At 61.0% G+C, this 17,220-nt stretch overlaps 1 protein-coding gene across 1 annotated transcript in view; it reads right to left on the bottom strand.

Moving 5' to 3' along the window:
• TRANK1 (tetratricopeptide repeat and ankyrin repeat containing 1) overlaps positions 1-17,220 on the bottom strand; it is a 67,035-nt gene that overhangs the window by 11,635 nt on the left and 38,180 nt on the right. Inside the window, 13 exon segments of the mRNA XM_043984829.1 lie at positions 3,425-3,570; positions 4,825-4,957; positions 5,053-5,156; positions 7,206-7,294; positions 7,703-7,859; positions 8,297-8,443; positions 9,075-9,212; positions 9,773-9,972; positions 11,491-14,418; positions 14,734-14,916; positions 15,171-15,425; positions 15,674-15,740; positions 15,743-15,837. Of these exon segments, the coding sequence (XP_043840764.1) occupies positions 3,425-3,570; positions 4,825-4,957; positions 5,053-5,156; positions 7,206-7,294; positions 7,703-7,859; positions 8,297-8,443; positions 9,075-9,212; positions 9,773-9,972; positions 11,491-14,418; positions 14,734-14,916; positions 15,171-15,425; positions 15,674-15,740; positions 15,743-15,837 (4,642 nt within the window).

Here is a 17,220-nt window from a genome sequence, read left to right as displayed (position 1 = left end):
GGCCCCAGGCACCGCACTGCTTGGACCCGGCACCCCCCACCCCCAGCCCAGGGCCGGGCCCACACAAGGGGGCAGAGAGTCCTGCCCCGAGGTTGCTGCTGCTGACCATTCTCACGTGCATCGGTCACTCGGGGCCCAGCCCGGGGACTCAGAAAATGCCTAACGAATCGTGAGCCTAACTGGCGCTGCCCTGCACGTGTGATCTCATGGGCGCATCAGGACAAGGGAGGCTCTGCACTATGCTTACGAACACTGCTCTTCTTCCACAGGAGCAAATGGACCCGGGGAGAAATGACTCGCCCAGGGTCACACGTCCCACACGCCCCTAGGCCAGAGGCTAGACGAGGGGTGGGGACCTGGTCTCCCCAGGCACACGTCCAGGCTAGCCCCTCAGGGCTCCCATCCTCCCTCCACAGAGCAACCACTCCCGTTCTGAAGCTTAGTCCTTTTTTCCTCTAAAAACCTGCCGTCCTTGGCCAATGGGCAGTCAAGCGCTATCCCCAGTGGTCCTGGGGTTGACCCTCTGCCCTAGAAAGCTCCTTTTCCAAATCCTGTAGAATGGGGGCTTCACAGGCAAGGCCGCACAACTGGGTTTTGCCCCAGGACTCCACGGGGACCTTGTGCGGCACCTCGCCGTCCACCAGCCTGACACCCCTGGTGTCCACGCCAGACATCCAGCCAGCTTCAGGAGGCCGAGCCGTCCTGGGCCGATAATGAGCCCCACTCCCCAGAGCTGCCCGAGTGAGCCAGGCCCAGACCACGTCCAGACCCTGTCCAGACCCGGCCGTGTCCTGGCTCACCCCCACCCCCAACTCTGCTGTCTGTGCTCAGCCCAGGCACCAATCACCAGAGCAGTGACTGTCCAGGGCTCTGTGCTGCCCCGCCCCCCGCCCATGCACTGTCTGTCCCCATTAAAATAGGAGTTGGGGTGAAGAGAGCAGCCGCCTGCCTCGCTCAGTGCCTGCCACGCTGCAGGGGGCTAATCAGTGCTTTTTCATTCATCCTTTCGACACCCCCAAAGTCCCCCAGCAGACTGGTCAGCAGCTCCCCCAGACCCCAAGGCAGGGAGAAGACCGAAACAATCCAACCCCCGCTCTGGCACCCCAGGAAGACCTGGGGTCTGGGGCCTCCCTCAGTGGCTGGGAAGGGGCCGAGCCCATCCCCCACAAGAGGAGCCCTGGCTTTGGAACGTGAAGATCTGGGTCAAAATGGTGGTGGTGAGACCTCAGTCAAGTGCTGCCCCCTCTAGGTCAGCTTCCTCATGTGTGATGTTAGGAAGATGCTGGGATCTTCTCCCACTCCGAGTCCAGGAGTCAGGGGAGGCAATCTGTCTGCTGCCCCCCAGTGGCCAGAGAGCAGGTGTTGGCCGAAAGGCCCAAAGGGCGAGTGCAGGCCAAGGGAGCCTGAGGACCCCGATTTCTGAGCCCGGGCCATCCCGAGAGGCAGAAAGCCCCACACCCTTCTCCTGCCATCCATCCGAGGAAGGGGCCCCGGCCTCCACCGGTACCCTGGGAGACAACGCCGCTCCTCAGGGGAGAAGGGCAGGGTCCTCGTGCCCCTCGGGGATGGACACGTACCTAGGCCTGCAGAGCACCCCGGAGCCGGGGACGGGCCAAGCACGCACACGCACACGCACACGCTGCCTGTACCAGCGGACCCTGGATCCCCACGACCCGAGAGGCAGTGAAGGCAAAGAGCGTCATTCCCATTTTATGGAGCAGGAAAACAGGCTGCGAGAGGAGAGAGAGAAATGACTTACCCACAGTCAATACGGCTACTAAGTGGCCAAGATGGAAGGAGGGGCCGGTCTTCCTACTCCAAAGCCGGTGCCCTTTGCACGGCACCGTTTGGAGCTGGGGAAACGAAGCTTCGAGAGAGACAGGGGCTCGCGGATCTGGTCAGAGAGCAAGCACGTTGCTGTCGGGGGCCGTGGGGCCGGCGGCCATGGGGCCAACAGCTGCGGACCGGCTCCGACTCTTTATTCGGGATCTTAGAAAGCCACCATGCCCCATGGGCATCAAGGTGGTCACAGCCGGGTCTGTGTGAATCTCCTGGGGGTGGTGCCTACCCCCAGGACCCCCCACAAAGGGGGCCTGTGGCTCCTACTCTGGGTGGAGCCGGTCCCTGGAAATGGGTGGGTCCTTTGGGGTTCAGTTTTCGTCAACATCTCATTTAAGCATCATCTTAATTTCTGACTCTACCTTCCTCCCCCCATCCCCTCAGCGAGCCATCCCTTATAACCGAATGAAAAGAGAGAGAGAAAGCAGTTCAGTGAGACCAACCAACACATGGACCACGTGTGACCGTGTATGCGGTGCTCCTTCCCTGTGGCCCCCCCACCCCGACCTTGGCAGAGAAGGGAGAGGCGCACGTGCTTCCCCCCTCCCCCCATTTCTCTGGGACTCGCTGGGCTTTTGGCGGGGGGCTCTCTCCATTCACATCCTTGTGACCACTTTCTCTGGCACTTCTGAGTCCCTCTCTATCAGCTCACGCAAACATGCATCAGGTGAACAAAGTCTTCCCATGCTTCTGCGCCTTCTTCACATTCGCGTCTCGTTAGGCACAGAAATGCTCCGCAACATGCATGGGCCACCACGTGCGTGCGTGATGAGCCATTCCCCAATCGATGGGCATCCACTCTAAGCTGAGGCTCACAGCCACCTCTGGGGTCACAGCCCCCTGGGCCGTGGCATCTCTGGGTCGTGCCCGGAGCACAATTCCCCAGATATTCAAGAGCATCTGGACCAATTCACAGTGACGGTGCGTGGGCACACCTGCCTTTGGGTGTGGGGGAGCCCTCAGGGCTCTGTGATTGCCTTCTTCTTACTCTGACAGAGGGGGTGCAATCTTCCATGGGGTGGCTAATGGTTTGCAGTTCTTCCTTTGAGACCCCCAATCCATTGGGGAATGGCTCTCGGGCTTACGTGACTTGGATCCCAGACCCCGCCAGATGTCTGATGTGAAGGTCTGGCTGCTTTTCCCTATCGGTGGCCCTCCTTCTCAATCTAGCTGCACTGCTTTTGTTCATGCACCCAGAATCTTCCTCTGTCCCTTGCTGGGTTCAGAACCTCCTCCAGCCTCAGAGAGCGCATCACTCTTTTAACATTTGTTTCTATGTTCAGGTTACGGCACATGCCCCCCCAGCCCCATCCTGACTCCGCCCAAACGGCGGCTGCTGTTTGGACACGGGCAGAAGCGCATCAAGGGGAGGACGGCGGACGTGGGATTCTGTCCCAGACAGCGACCCCAGGCGCAGCAGCCGCATGCAAAGGACAGCCAGAAGCGAGGGAGGCCGGCGCCCCGGGACACTCCCGTGCGGAGAGCCAGGCAGCCCAGGCGGCCGGGCTGGGAAGGCCCTCCAGGACTCCGCCCCAAGTCCCTCCCGGGAGAGAGAGGACACTCACTAGGGGACAGCGGCACCTACTTCTCCACGGCCTGCGCAGCCTCCTCAAAGAGCCCCTGCTGGCAGTACATCTTGAGGGCCAGGTCAAACTCCTGGATCTGCTCGAAGCACCGGAAGGCATCCTTGTAGCACTGGCTTCTCTTATAGAAGTAGGCGGCGTCTTTGATCTAGGGCGCAGGAGGACACTGAGTGAGCAGAGGCCGCCAACTTGGGGAGACATGCCTGTGAGGGTGAATGGCGTCCCCGAGGGCTGATGTCCAGCAGGCCAACAGCCTGTGGCCCGGCCGAGCAGTGGGACGGGGAGAGAATGGGACTGGTCTAGCCCGTGGAGTGCTCGCTCCCTCGCTCCCTGCCCAAGGCCTCGGGTCCCACCTCAGACCTGGGCTTTGACTAAATGGGGCAGGCCCAACCCTGTCGCCCAGTCTCTCTAAGCTGCCAGGATCCATTCCCCTCCCCCTTCCTGGGGCTCCTCCAGGCCTTTCCCCAGACTAAGGCCCCCACGAGGCCTCCCACCCCCACCCAGAGGCCTTCCCGGGAAGACCCTGAGCCTCCTCTGCCAGGCACTGCCTTGTGCACAGAGGTCTGCAGGTCAGCCACCCCACATTGGACTATGAGCCCCTCAAGGGCAGGAACCGTTCAGACCTTGCTCTGCACCCCCTCTGCTTAGTACAGAGCCCAGGCCCTGGGGGGCAGGCACCTAATGAACACTCCAGGGACCAGCTGCCCGAGTCTCTCCTCACACTTGCAGGGGCCTCCGGCAGTAGTACGGTCATTCTGACCCCATAGATGGTGGTCACTCGGGTCTACGTGGCAGGCCATGGGCCAAGGCTGAGGGGGTGCTCCTAAAAGTCCCTCAGGCTACTGGACTAATGGTCCAGAGAGCTGCTGACTCATGACCCCAGGAGGCTTCCAGGCACAGAGAGGAGCACTTGTCCTCCCACACCGGGGATCAGCCCCATTTCACAGGTGAGGCAGCGAGGAGGAGGGTGTCTGGGGCTACCCAAAGAGAGGCCAGTCCCCATGCTCTGCCTCCCTGCTCCTCTCAAGGGCTTTCCATAGCTCCCTATGGCCCCCAAGTCAAAAGAGACTCATCTGGTGGATCCTGAAAGCCTTTCACAACCTTACTCCTTCTTGCTCGTCTCCAATTCAGAATCCCACCTCGGTGGCTTTGCCCAAGCCATACCCCATGCCAGGAGTACCTTACCTGGGGAGTTAGAGCTCCCCACCCCATAAGAGTGTCTCTCTCTCTCTCACACACACACACACACACACACACACACACGCACACACACATACACGCACACGCACACACACATACACGCACACGCACACACACATACACGCACACGCACACGCACACGCACTAGACTATTAACAAAGGCAGGTGCCCTTTCTTCCCCGCTGGCCACCCCCATACATGCCTTTCCTAGCTTCTCGCAGAGGAGGCCAGAAAGCTGGAACTCTCTGGCATAGCCCAAGCACTTCAGGGAGAGCTTGGGCTCCCCACACTCCAGGTAGGTCTTGGCCAGCTCCAGGTATTCCATCTGTTTCTCCCTGCGGGTCGGTGGGAGAAGGGGAGGAGGTGTGAGCAGGTCACCGTGGTGCCCCCAACCCCCAGGCCCCCCCACCAGCCAGCACCACTGCCTCACTTGGGGCTGACTTTCTTGGATTTGACATTGAGGACGGCGTCATGGGCCAGGGCGAGCTTCTCCTTGTCGAAGGCGGCTCCCTTCTGGTAACACTTGGCTGCCACCTGGAGAGAGGAGCAGTGCCTATGGATAAGGGGGAAGGCATCCGGCCCGGGGCTGCACAAGGGCACTACACTATGTTGGCAGAGGTGCTCCAGGGCCGACGCCAGCCCGTCTTCACCTCCCCAAGGCAGGACCAGTGCGGGACTTGTGGGGGGCTTGTACTCCCCACACCCACAAGGTTAGGGGTGCCTGTCCCCTGCAGGGCACCCCCTGCCCAATGTGGCAGCCCAGGCTAGGCAAAGGCCTTGCCCATGACACAAAGGAGGGCCTCCAAATGCTCCCTGCTTTATTAACCACACTTGCTCTCATTCCCAGGGCACCTCCAGGCCTCACTGTGGTGACCCCATGAGGAGAGTCACCTCCCTCACTGATCACTGTCAAACACCTTTTACACATGGGCCTAAGCAAGGTGTGGAGGTCAGGGGCAACTGGCACAGGCTGCTTGGGGGGATAGGAGAGAAAAGCTTTGCGGGGTGATAAGCAAATCACTTCCCTGTCGTGTCAAATAACTGAGTGGATCGGCAGGCCCCAGAGCCCCACCCTTGGCCTCCCTTCAATGATCTTTTCGAGGCAATGGGGCCCAGAGGCTGTGGCCCATGGGGGCAACACTCAGTCTTTGACGTGTCCAGGTTTGGGGTCCTAGAAGCCAAGGCCCCATCCCCAAAGGTTCTTACAAGCAGAACAATGCCAAGAAACAAAGTGAGGGCGCCAAGGCAGCCGGTCATATAGTGGGCAGAGCCCCAGGCCTGGGGTAGGGAAGGCTCGAATTCAAATCCAGCCTCAGACACCCACTAACTGTGGCATCCTCAGCAAGTCACTTTAAACTGTTTGCCTCAGTTTCTTCCACTGTAAAGTGGGAATAATAACGACACCCGCCTCCCAGGGTTGTCATGAGGACCAAATGAGGGCCCGATGCACTCCCTTCTCAACACCTCCTGGTCTAATTCCCCAGCGGGGACATAAGGCTAAGCGGGGGGCCTGTCCTGACCCAGGCAGATGGTGGCAAAAGTGAGCCAGAGGGGGCAGTTAGGTGGCGCAGTGGATAGAGGACCAGCCCTGGAGTCAGGAGGAACGGAGTTCAAATCTGGCCTCAGACACTTAATACTTACTAGCTGTGTGACCCTGGGCAAGTCACTTAACCCCAATTGCCCAGCAAAAAAAAAAAAGTGAGCCAGAGCCTGCGCCTCATGCCCCAGGCCCAACCATACCATCCTGTAGCCCCGTGACCGGTAGCGGAGGGCTCCTGGGCCAGCCCTGCCCTGACAACACTGGCTGGCCCCTGGCCCAGCAGCTGAGAACAGCGCTACGGCCTCCAGAGGGCACACTGCCAGCACATCTCCATTCACCCCTGGAGGTCGTCCACCAGCATCCCCTCCACATAGGCACCACCCATACCTGCCAGCCCCAAGAAGTCAACCTTGCAGCCACAGGGCCACGTGGAGCAGCCCACAGAGGCCTGACTCCAGTCACTATGGCCTACCGAGGGGGGCCTCCAACACACTACAGGGGCAGCACAGCTGTCCACTGCCCAAAAGACAGGCCGCCCACTTCCTCCACCCACATGGTACCATCCCTTATTCATGGAGGGGGTACCATGAGGCTTCAGAGACAGCGCCAGCCCCAACCGTGAGGCCCAGCCCTGCAGGATAACCACTGGGCAATGGGTACTTGGGCCAAGGGGGCCTGGGAGACATACACATCGGCCTCTGAAATACCCACCATGTGGCAGAGGTCAGAGACAATTCCAGGCCAGACCCCAGAGGGCCCTTAGAGCATCAGAATCAAAAACAAAGCAGACACCCAGGGAGGAGAGCCCTGCAGGGCGGGATTGAATGAGTTAGCAAGGGAATGAGGGAGTGCGTGAGTGCCCGGCACAAAGCATCATGTGGATGTTAGTTGTTATTACTGTGAACGAGTGAGCGAGCGAGTGAGCCAATCAGTATGCGAGGGAATGAGTGAGTGCCCATCGAGCCACCAGGACAGGGCCTGCCTCTCCCCACCCACCCCCACCCCCTCCATGGGCCCTCTCCCTCTGCCCCCCGGGTACCCACCTTCCAGCACTGATGCTTGGCGTAGTAATCTCCCTGCACGATCCACTCCTCAGGAGTTGACGTCTTTACAAACATGCTGTCGTCGAAGTCTGTGCAGAAGCAAAGACCCCAGCCTGCATCTTGTGCCTGGCTGGCGCCTGGACTGGGGAAGGCCCACCATCCCTTCGCCCTCCCCGCACGGCTCCAAGCACGGGACCAGATCCCTGGCCCAGACCTGTCTTTCCAAGGGGCAGGGCTTGGGTCAGAGGGGGCCTGAAGGGAACAGGTCTGACCCCTCAGGGGCCTGGCCTGGAAGAGGAAACTGAGGCCCAGGGCAGGGACCTGCCCAAGGTCGGTCCTGCACCTGCCCTCTGAGCTCTCCAAAGCCCACACTGAGTGCCAGAGCCCCTCGCCCAGGGCCAGTGACACAGGCAGACACAAGCTACTGTGACAAGGGGCCTGGGGAGGGGGATGGCCCGGAGGAGCCGCGCTCTCCCCGTCAAGCGGGGCCCCCTCACCTTTGTTCTCATCAGTCCTGACCACCTGCACAAGGTCTCTCCTGATAAAGTATCTGAAGGCAGGCGCCCGCTTGTCCCTGTTCTCATCAAAGATCCAGAGGTTGACACGGGCACGGGTGATGGCAGTGTACAACTGCTTCAACTCCCCATTAAGAAGCTAGGAGGCAAGGCAGGCACAGAGCAGCAGTGAGGCTCCTCCCTGGAACAGAGGGGCCGCAGGGCTGCCCAGTGCCCGGCACAGTCCGTCCCTACCCGACACACGCTGCTGATTTGACCTTCCTCAGGAAGTCACACCCGCTGCGACCCATGTCTCTGTCTGTCTGCAAACTGCCAACCGAGGGCAGGTGGGCATTCCACCAACTTCTCCATGTGTGACCCCCCCCAAGCACCTCAAAGCCCCCCTCCCCAGCCCTCCAACACCAGCCTCCTTTCGGGTTCCCCCATGAGCTGAAGGGCTGGGGCGGGGGGACAGAGAAAGGGCACATCCGTCTGTCTATCCACAGGAAGGCCCCGAGCACCTCTGGGTGCCCCCCTGAGGTGTGTTCAGAAGGGAACTCAGCCGGCCCTCAGGGCAGGGCCCACCCGCACACCCACCTTGTAGGCCTCCACATTGAGCAGCTGGGGCCGACTCGGAGACGCATGTGCCTTCTCCAAGGGCACCTCCACCAGGGGCTTGTTCTCCTCCTTGCGGCACTCAGGCGAAGGCGTGAATGAGGAGATGATCTTCCACTCTTTGTAGGCCTGTGGATAACAGGCGGGAGTCAGCCCCTCCTCTGCCCTCCGCACCCTCCAAAGGAGCGCACCCCACACCCCCCAATGTCCGGCCTGACGCCAGCCACCTTCCCCAGAGCTCAGGGTGCCCCGGCTCCTCACTGTAGCCTGGCGAGCCGGGCCAGCCGAAGAACCTAAGATGGGGGGAGGTAGGCCCCAGGGTGGGCCCCCCCAGGCAGCTTACTAACCCTCTAAGTCATACACAAGTGGTCAGTCTGCATTCATGAAGGGACTGTCCACACCCAGAGTTCCCTTAGTCACTGAGAACACAACTAGACCAACGCCGACCCCTGGGCCTCCGTGACTGCTCTGTCCAGCCCCTGGTGGAGCGAGCAGCCCAGGAGTCCCAGCGAGGACACCATCTGCTCCACATGGCTCCGTGTCCCCAGGATCTCAGCAGACACTGAGCAGGTACCTCCCAGCGACATGGGAGGGTTTTTGTACGGACTTGAGCGTGAAGGGCCGTCAAGGGTCCCCTAGACATGGCCAAGCAGACCCTTCCCACCAAGGGTCCCAAGCAGAAAACCAAGGACGCCACAAGAGAAGTCTGGTGACCGGGCGGACAGACGAGGACGACCACGCAGAAGAGAGTGCCACGTACCTCAGAGTCAGTGAAGAAATTGTACAGGAGGACATCATCAAACTCCAGCCCCTTGGCCTCATAAATGGTCAGCACCAGGGCCAAGCCCAGCTCCTCGGGGATCTTCTCTTTGGCCACGTCGTTGGCCACAAGGATCACCTGCGGGGGTCATAGGAACAACCCACAGGGCACAAGAATCAGAGCCAGGCCCTGGGCGGCCACACCCCTGGGCAGCGCCACATATATTCATGCCAGGGGCTGGGCCCACCAAGACAAAGCAGCACAAAGACCCTGTCCTCCAGGGGACTTGTGCTCCTGGCGAGAGGTCACGGGCAGGCACAGAGCCAACACAGGAGGGCAGGAGCCATATGGGAGAGAGAACCAAGAGTGTGGGCTGGGGGACCAGGGGAGACCCCCAGAAGTTCAGAGTGACACACACAAGTACAAATGTCTGTGCGTGTCTGTGTGTGTATATGCATCTGTTAGGGCCAGAATTCTACACGTATGCACACACACGTACACGCAGCTACACATGCAGGCTTCCCATCACACACAGGCGTGAGGACACATAAAGCCTGGGTCAGAGGGTGCCCCTGGGCCAAGCTGCTGCCCAGAACGTGCCTGCCCTAAGACCCCTCGGACTCCCCTGCCGCCCATACGCGTGGCGTTGCAGACCCCGTCTGCCCGCTGCCCCCCACGGCTGCCAAGAGCAGGCGCACCTGGTGGGCCCCGAACTCGATGGGCTGCGTTTTCCTCTTGTTGCCCCGGAGCAAGATGGCCAGGTCACTGACGCTGCAGGACTCCAGCACCGTGGGCCTCGGGCCGTCGAACAGCCCGGCGTCTCTGGGGAGCCGGTCAAAGCTCTCGGGAAAGTAATACTGCAGTAAGTCGACCACCCCCGAGGCCAGGTTGAGGATGCCTGTGACGGGAGGAGGGCCGGTGAGGGCAGGCGCGCAGAGGGGCGCGTCTGGCCCACCTGTCCCAGCTTACAGATGAGGAGATCGGAGATGGAGGTCCAGGAAAGAGAAGGGACCGATCCAAGATCACGCAGGCCCAAGGGTGTGCACCAGCCGCCCCTCCTTTCTGCTCTTTCACAGCTCAGCTTCCTGACACATCCGCCACCCAGCCGGGAACTGAGCCCCTCTGCGCCTCCCGCCACCAGGGAGCCCTCCCTGGCCACCCCAGGGGACAAGGCTCCTCCCCTGAAATGCCTGTCATGCCCTGCTGGGGACTCCGTGTATGAATACGGGCATGTGTCTGCTTGCAGGATCTTTGCGTCATGCATGTGCAGTGCACATTTGTGCACGTGTAAATGAGTGTGCATGAACATGTGTTGTGCACCTAGGAGTGTGTGCACCCAACTGTGTTTGTACACATGTGGAAGTGTGTGTGTGTGTGGCTACATCTCTGTGCATGAGTACATGTGGATTGCTCTGTGTATGTACATGTATCATTATGCATGTGTGACCATGTATGAGTATGTGTGTGTGGTATGTGTGGTATGTCCTCAACGGTGTGTGTACATATGTGTATAAGTATGCAATGGTATCTCTGTGAATGATTGGTGTCTATCATGTGTGTGTATATGTATGTGACCACACATCAGTGTATATGTATGACCATGTGTGAGTGTAGATTCACCAGCTTATGTGTGACCATGTGTGCACGTGCAAGCATGCATGTGTGACCACGTACTTTCAGCATGCATGCATGAGCATGTGGGCATGTGTAGCCACATACTGTCAGCATGCATGCACACATGTGTGGCCATGTTGGTGTGCAATATGTGCACAGACATGTGAGCATGCACTGTAAGCATGCATGTGACCATGTACTGTCAGCATGTGTGCACGATCGTGTGAGAATGCATTGTAACCATGAGTGTGCAACCATGTACTGTCAGAATACATGCATGAGTGTGTGAGCATGCATTGTAAGTGTGCATGTGTCAATGTGAACTGTCAGCATGCATGCAAGATCATGTGAGCATGCATTATAAGCGTGCACATGTGAACATGTTAGTGTCCACTCTGTGCATGAGTATGTGAGCATGCGCTGTCAGCATGTGTGCATGGACGTGACTATGCATTGTAAGCGTGCATGTGTGAATGTGTCAGTGGGTATGCGTGAGCATGCCCTGTAAGCATGCATCTGACCATGTACTGTCAGCACATGTGCATGAGCATGTGAGCATGCACCGTCAGCATGCGTGCATGGACGTGACCATGCATTGTAAGGGTGCACGTGTGAACATGTTAGTGTGCACTCTGTGCACAAGCATGTGAGCATGTGCTGTCAGCACATGTGCATGAGCATGCGAGCTTGTGCTGTCAGCATGTGTGCATGGACGTGACTATGCATTGCAAGCGTGCATGTGTGAATGTGTCAGTGGGTATGCGTGAGCATGCCCTGTAAGCATGCACGCACGTGCACCTACCAGAATGGGAGCGGTAGTTCTGGTAGAGCTGGTAGATGCGCTTGGGCTTGCGCACCGGGCACCGCTTCTTGTCCACACAGTTCTTGCTGGCGTAGTGGAAGAGGGAGCGTAGGTCACTGAAGCGGAAGGCCACGCCCTTCATGATGCTCTGGGCAGTGTCGCCAGTGAGGAACATGGCGTTGGGGTCATTGATGCAGCGCATGAGCAGCGTCAGCTCGGCCTGCGTGAAGTCCTGGATCTCATCCCCGTAGAGCTCATGGATGGACCAGGGCAGCGCGTGCAGCTTGGACAACCGCTGGGACAGGTTGTAGAGCACGTCTTCCTCGTCGAAGTAGCCCTGCTGTGAGCGGATGCGCTGGTAAAGGCAGAAGAGCGCGTAGATCTCGCCGCGGTCCTCCTTGAAGTTGGGCGAGCGCTTGCGGCCCAGCTGCCGATAGGCTTCCTCGCTGAGCTTGCCCTGCGGGCAGCTCAGGGCCTCAAAGGATCCCTTCAGGAAGGACTTGATCTCCTTCCACACCAGCGCCGGGTTGTGGGACGTCTTGCCCTTCACCATCTTGGACCACATCTCGTTGGCAAAGACCTCGTAGGTCACAAAGACGCGGGGGTCGTTCTCGCCGCCGTGCGCCTCCGCCGCCTTGTCCTCCTCCCCGTAGTCGCCCTCGCCATCTCCAGCCTCCTCGTCCTCCTGCCAGTTGGGGATGGCCGACTCCTCGTGCATGGACCAGCCCAGGATGTTGCGCTTGAGGCTGCCGTCCTCGTTGCGCAGGAAGAAGGGGTTGGGCATGGAGGCGTCAAGCAGCAGCAGCAGCTGCCGTGACGTCACGAACAGCGGAAGCTCTCATCCCGCACGTCCTGCAGGCCGGTGCACGGTGGGCTCCAGCGGCCGGAAATGGCTCGTGGCCTTGCTGGACTTGGTCAGCTCCACAAAGTTCCTTTGCACCTCCTGGCACAGCACGTGGTTCTTGGTGACAAACACCTGCCGCAGGTGCTCCAGCTGCCCCACCTCGCCCGGCTCGGCCGCCTCTTCCACGGGCTCCGCCGCACCCAGGGGGTCTGGGTCGGGGCCGCTGGAAGATGACTCGTCCTCAGGCTCGTCGTCCCCGCTGTCGACGACCTCGGGCTCGTCCTCGTCCTCGTCCTCGGCGGCCTCCTCCGCCAGCTCCTCGTCCTCGGCGGCGGCGGCCCCGCCTGGCTTCCGGGGCCAGGTGTGCTTGGCTAGGAGCGGGCTGCCCGCTCGGTCGGCCTTGTCCCAGTAGGAGTGGAACCTCTTCCAGAGGCGGTAGAGGCAGCAGGTGGTCTTGCCAGTGCCGCTACGCCCGATGAGGATGATGGGCTCCAGGGGTCGCGGGTTGAGGTCAATGACGGCATACTCGAGTTCGCCCACACGGAAGGGGTACTCGGCCGGCGCCGTGCTGTCGCTGATGATGTTGAGCGCCATGCTGGTGCTGAAGCTGTGGAACTTCATGATGTTGTACTCGGTGGCCACGGCACTGGCCGGCGGGAAGTACTCGGGTACTGCCCGCTCACGGCCGTGGCCGTCAGCGGCATCTGTGTCCTCCACGTAGCAGCGTGGGATGCGCTTCTGGATCTTGAGGCCCGAGGAGAGCTGGCCCGTGTGGATGCCCTTCAGCTTCTTGCGCAGGATGCAGGACAGGCCGCGGTTGTAGGCCGCGCAGATGGCCCGGATGGCGTCGTTCAGCTTGCAGTGGTCCAGCACGACGTCCCAGATGCGGATGATCTCTGTGTAGACGCCGCCCGACTTCTCCAGGGGGTGCGAGGCCCGTGCTGTGGCGATGATCTTCTCGGGATTCTCGCTGCAGCGAGGCGAGAAGTCGATGGCCAGCTCCCAGAGCATGCGCGCGCCCTTGTCCAGCTTGGCCTCGTAGAGCCGGATGTCGCCGCGCAGGTGCCGCAGCCGCTTCTGCAGGCCCTGTGTCCACTCCCCGTTGCCCAGGTGCTGGATGGCCGTGATGATTTTCTTCTTGAGCACCTGCGTGACCGCCTTGCTCGCCAGCTTCTTCAGCATCTCCGATGTGCACTCGATCTCCCACGTCATGTTGTCAAAGTCCTGCAGGTAGGCCCCCAGCTCCCGCACTGGCGCCTCGTCCTCCTCCGCGCCCTCGCCCCCATCCTCCTCCCCGACCGGCACGGGCGGCTGTGGCTCCGCCCGTGGCCCAGAGCGGGTGGCCTCGACTTCCACCTGTGGGAGTGAGGCAGGCTTCTCGCCCACGGTCTCGCTCTTGCCATCCTCAGGCGCCACACGGTCCTCAGGGCTCCCTTCCTCCATGGCCCCCGCGGGGGCGGCCTTGGGGGAAGACGGTGTGTCCTCAGGGCCCAGAGAGCCCAGCTCCATCTGCTGAATCAGGACGACGATGGCCTGCACCAGGCTATCCCGCAGGGTGAACGGCTTGCTGCCCTCGGCTTCTGGCCGCAAGGCCGCCAGGGCCCGGCCCCTCTCCCGGCCGGCCGGAGCCTGCCCATCAGCCCCCTGCGTCTCCGGGTCCACGTCTCCCAGCGGGAGCTGGGAGGCGGAGCCCGCCGGAGACAGGGCTCCATTCTTCTGCTGCCGTGTGGGGCTGGCAGCCAGCGCCTTGAGGAGCCGCGGCGGGTGCGAGGAGATGCCGTCCAGCCGGCCCTTCCGGCGGTTCTCCATCACAGCCTTGTTCCAGGTCACCAGCAGCATGTCATTCTTCTTGATGCGGTGCCTCACGTCCTTGCCCTCTTTGTTTTTCAGGTTGAAGTTAATGTCGAACCTGGCCAGCAAGTCCATCACTCTCCTGACGCGCTTGAGCGTGCCCTTCTGGAAGATGACGTGCATCACCGTGTTTCCATTGGCGTCCTGGGCGTTGGGGTCCAGGAAGTAGAAGTCGGACGGGCTAGAGCTGTACAGGTCTAGCAGGTGACTCAGGAAAGTGAAGCCGATGTCCGCTGTGGACCATGAAACGTGGGGGACACTGTTAGTCTGGGACGGCACCGCCCCCTCCCTGCTAGACCCTGCACCCGAGCCCCACTCGCTGTGCGGGTGGCCCCTGGCTGCTGGCCTCCCCCCCAGAAGAGATCTGCTCACTAGAGGGGGCGGGGAGGGGGCCTGGGATGGGAAAGGAGGGAGGCCCCTCCCTGCTGGACCCTGCGACCAAGCCCTGCTCACTAGGGGGGCCTCGGATGGGAGGGGGGAGGCCCATCCCTGCTCCAAGCTTGCCACCAATCCATTGATGGATGGATAAGCCCAGCCCCGCACCATACCTCGTTTATCCAAGTAGATGAAGAGTGCCGCGTGCAGAGGCATGTCGCCCTCTGTGAGGGTCATGCCGCGGGGGTCAGCGCCCTTGGTCAGCAGCAGGAAGGCCAGCTGGTAGTCCCCACTTTTCAAGCACATTGTGAGTGGTCTTTCACGGTCTTGGTTCCTGTTCAGCCCCTCCGTGGGTGCTATAGAACAGAGGGCCTGAATCGCTGACCCCATCCTGGGGGTACGGAAGGAGCCCCCAGCCCCTGGGAGCCGGCTCAAGGGCCAGGCAGAGGAGATGGAAAAGGGGAGGGGGCCCAAGGGGGTCCACTGCAAAGGCAGGCCTGTAGGCCCTGACCCCCAAGGGTCCCTGCATGAGGGGAAGGAAGGGGCCGGGGATCTCCGCACAGGGGCCAGGGTCTAGGTGGGCGGTCCTGCCCACTCCCACCCCACTCACCCCCACAATCGATCAGACAGCCCAGGAGGTAGATGCGGCGCCGGTCCCAGTGACTGAGGTGCTGGATCACAGTGCGGATGTCCAGGTCTGAGAAGTTACAGTTCTTGATGAGTCCGTCTGCCACAGAAGACTCAGCGTTGGCCTTGCCAGTCAGCAGCAGCAGGACCTCGTGCCACTTTTGCTTTTCCAGGAGCAGCCGGATGAAGGCACTGGCGCACGCGTGGTTGAACTCGCAGACGACGTGGGGCGGAAGGACTGTGCAAACAGGGAAGGGGGCATGAATGGCGGGGGAGCGGCCGGCCCAGCACGCCCTGAGAGCAGAGCAGCCACAGCGGGCAGGGACGGCCGCGCGCCGGGGCCCGCTCCCTCACGGCCCGCCACAGTGGCCTCGGCCCAAAAGGGAAGGTGGGGGAGGGGGGGCTGGGCCCTGAGGTCTGCACCCCCTACATGCCCCTCCCCCGACCTGCTCCCCCAGATGCCCTGGGGAGGGGGCCGGCTCTCACCCTGGATGGGGGACAGAAGGCGCAGGAACCTTTGCACCACCTCGTGTTTGAGCAGGCCCCTTCTGCTGGGAGCGGTTTCTCGGTGCACAGGTACTGGATGAAGGGTTCCAGGATGTCCAAGAAGGCGTGGCTCTCCCGCAGGGACGCCTCGCTCACATTCTGCCCTGTAACACACCAATGACATCACCGGTTTCCTGCATCTGGCAAAGGCTTGGGGGGAGGGGGATGACGGCTTGGCCAGCCCCCCGCCCCCCCACCACAGTCTTATTCATTACAAGTGCTCCCACCCCCCTTGCTTCCCCCCAGATGGCTTGTCAATGACAGCGCCCACCCCTTGGCTCCCCCTCCTCAAGCCCCCTCCCCCAGACAGAACACTCACAGGGGGCTCTATACTGTGGGCCCCAAGTCCCCCTCCCCGCACACCAGTGGGGGCAGCCCACCCAGCGAGGCAGGCTGGCCCTCCAGCAGTGGGAAGGTCCATCCAATGCAGGGATTAAGCGCCCACCAGGGAGCACGGCTCTACAGGAGAGAGCTCTGCCCACATGGGCATGTGCTGTCATCTAGTGGTGGCTGTGGGGAAAGGCAGCCCAGGAGCAGCCCCTCCCAGCAGGGTGGGGTCCAGCCAAGGTTCCAAAGGTCTCCCACCCCTGGGGAGAGAAACCTCGGCTCCTCCACACCGAGCAGCCAGAGGAGAGGGAGTGGGGCAGGACCCCCAACCCAACCCCATGGTGGGTGGTACCCAAGCCACTCACTCTCACTTGTTTTCTGTCCCCCTCCCCCTCCTCTCCTCACTTCAGACCTGGGGCACACCCTGCCCAGCCCTGCCTCAGTATCCCCTTGCCAAGCCCTGCCCTCACACTCGGGGCTTCAACACATACTGACCCTCCCTGAAAGGCACTCACCCTTCTCACTTCCCAGAGCCTGCCCTCCACCCCAGCCACAGAAAAGATGCCACACCCTTGGCCCACCATCACCCTCCACAGTCAATGCATTCTGAATCCTCCCACCTGCCTGTGATCCAATTGGCTTTCCTGCTCTCCTGCCTTCCCTCTTCGTTATCACTGTTACCTCCAATCCTCAACCCTTCAATTCCCTCCATCTCCCTGCACCCACCGCTCTCTGCACCCTGGGCGAACCAGTTCATGCTACACCTCCTCCAGTCCCTCAACCGCTCCTTATCTTATTATATTGGCTCCTTATCCCAAGGCTGATGAGTGATCCCTTCCATCCCACCCCCCACTGCAGATTGGCCCCTCTGTCTCCCACTATCCCTGTCTGCTCCGCTCGGTTCCCTCCTGCCTCCAAACATGCCCCTGGTACCCCCCATCCTTAGCAAACCCACTCCCCCCCCCACAGCTACCTGATTGTCCCCTAGCTCTCCTCCCTTTGTGAGTAATGCCCAGGAAAGGTCACCTACGCTAAGGCCTCTCTACACCCCCTCCTCTGTCTCCTTAACTCTCTGCATTCTGGTTTCCAACCTCCTTATCAAGTGAAAAGCGCGCTCTCTCAATGGAGAAATCCTGAGGCCTTTTCTCCATCCCCATTCG

This window comes from Dromiciops gliroides, chromosome 1 (genome assembly GCF_019393635.1).
Source record: "Dromiciops gliroides isolate mDroGli1 chromosome 1, mDroGli1.pri, whole genome shotgun sequence".
NCBI classification, from domain to species: domain Eukaryota; kingdom Metazoa; phylum Chordata; class Mammalia; order Microbiotheria; family Microbiotheriidae; genus Dromiciops; species Dromiciops gliroides.
Note: the sequence above shows the minus strand (reverse complement) of the source record. Positions and strands in the feature narration are given on the sequence as shown.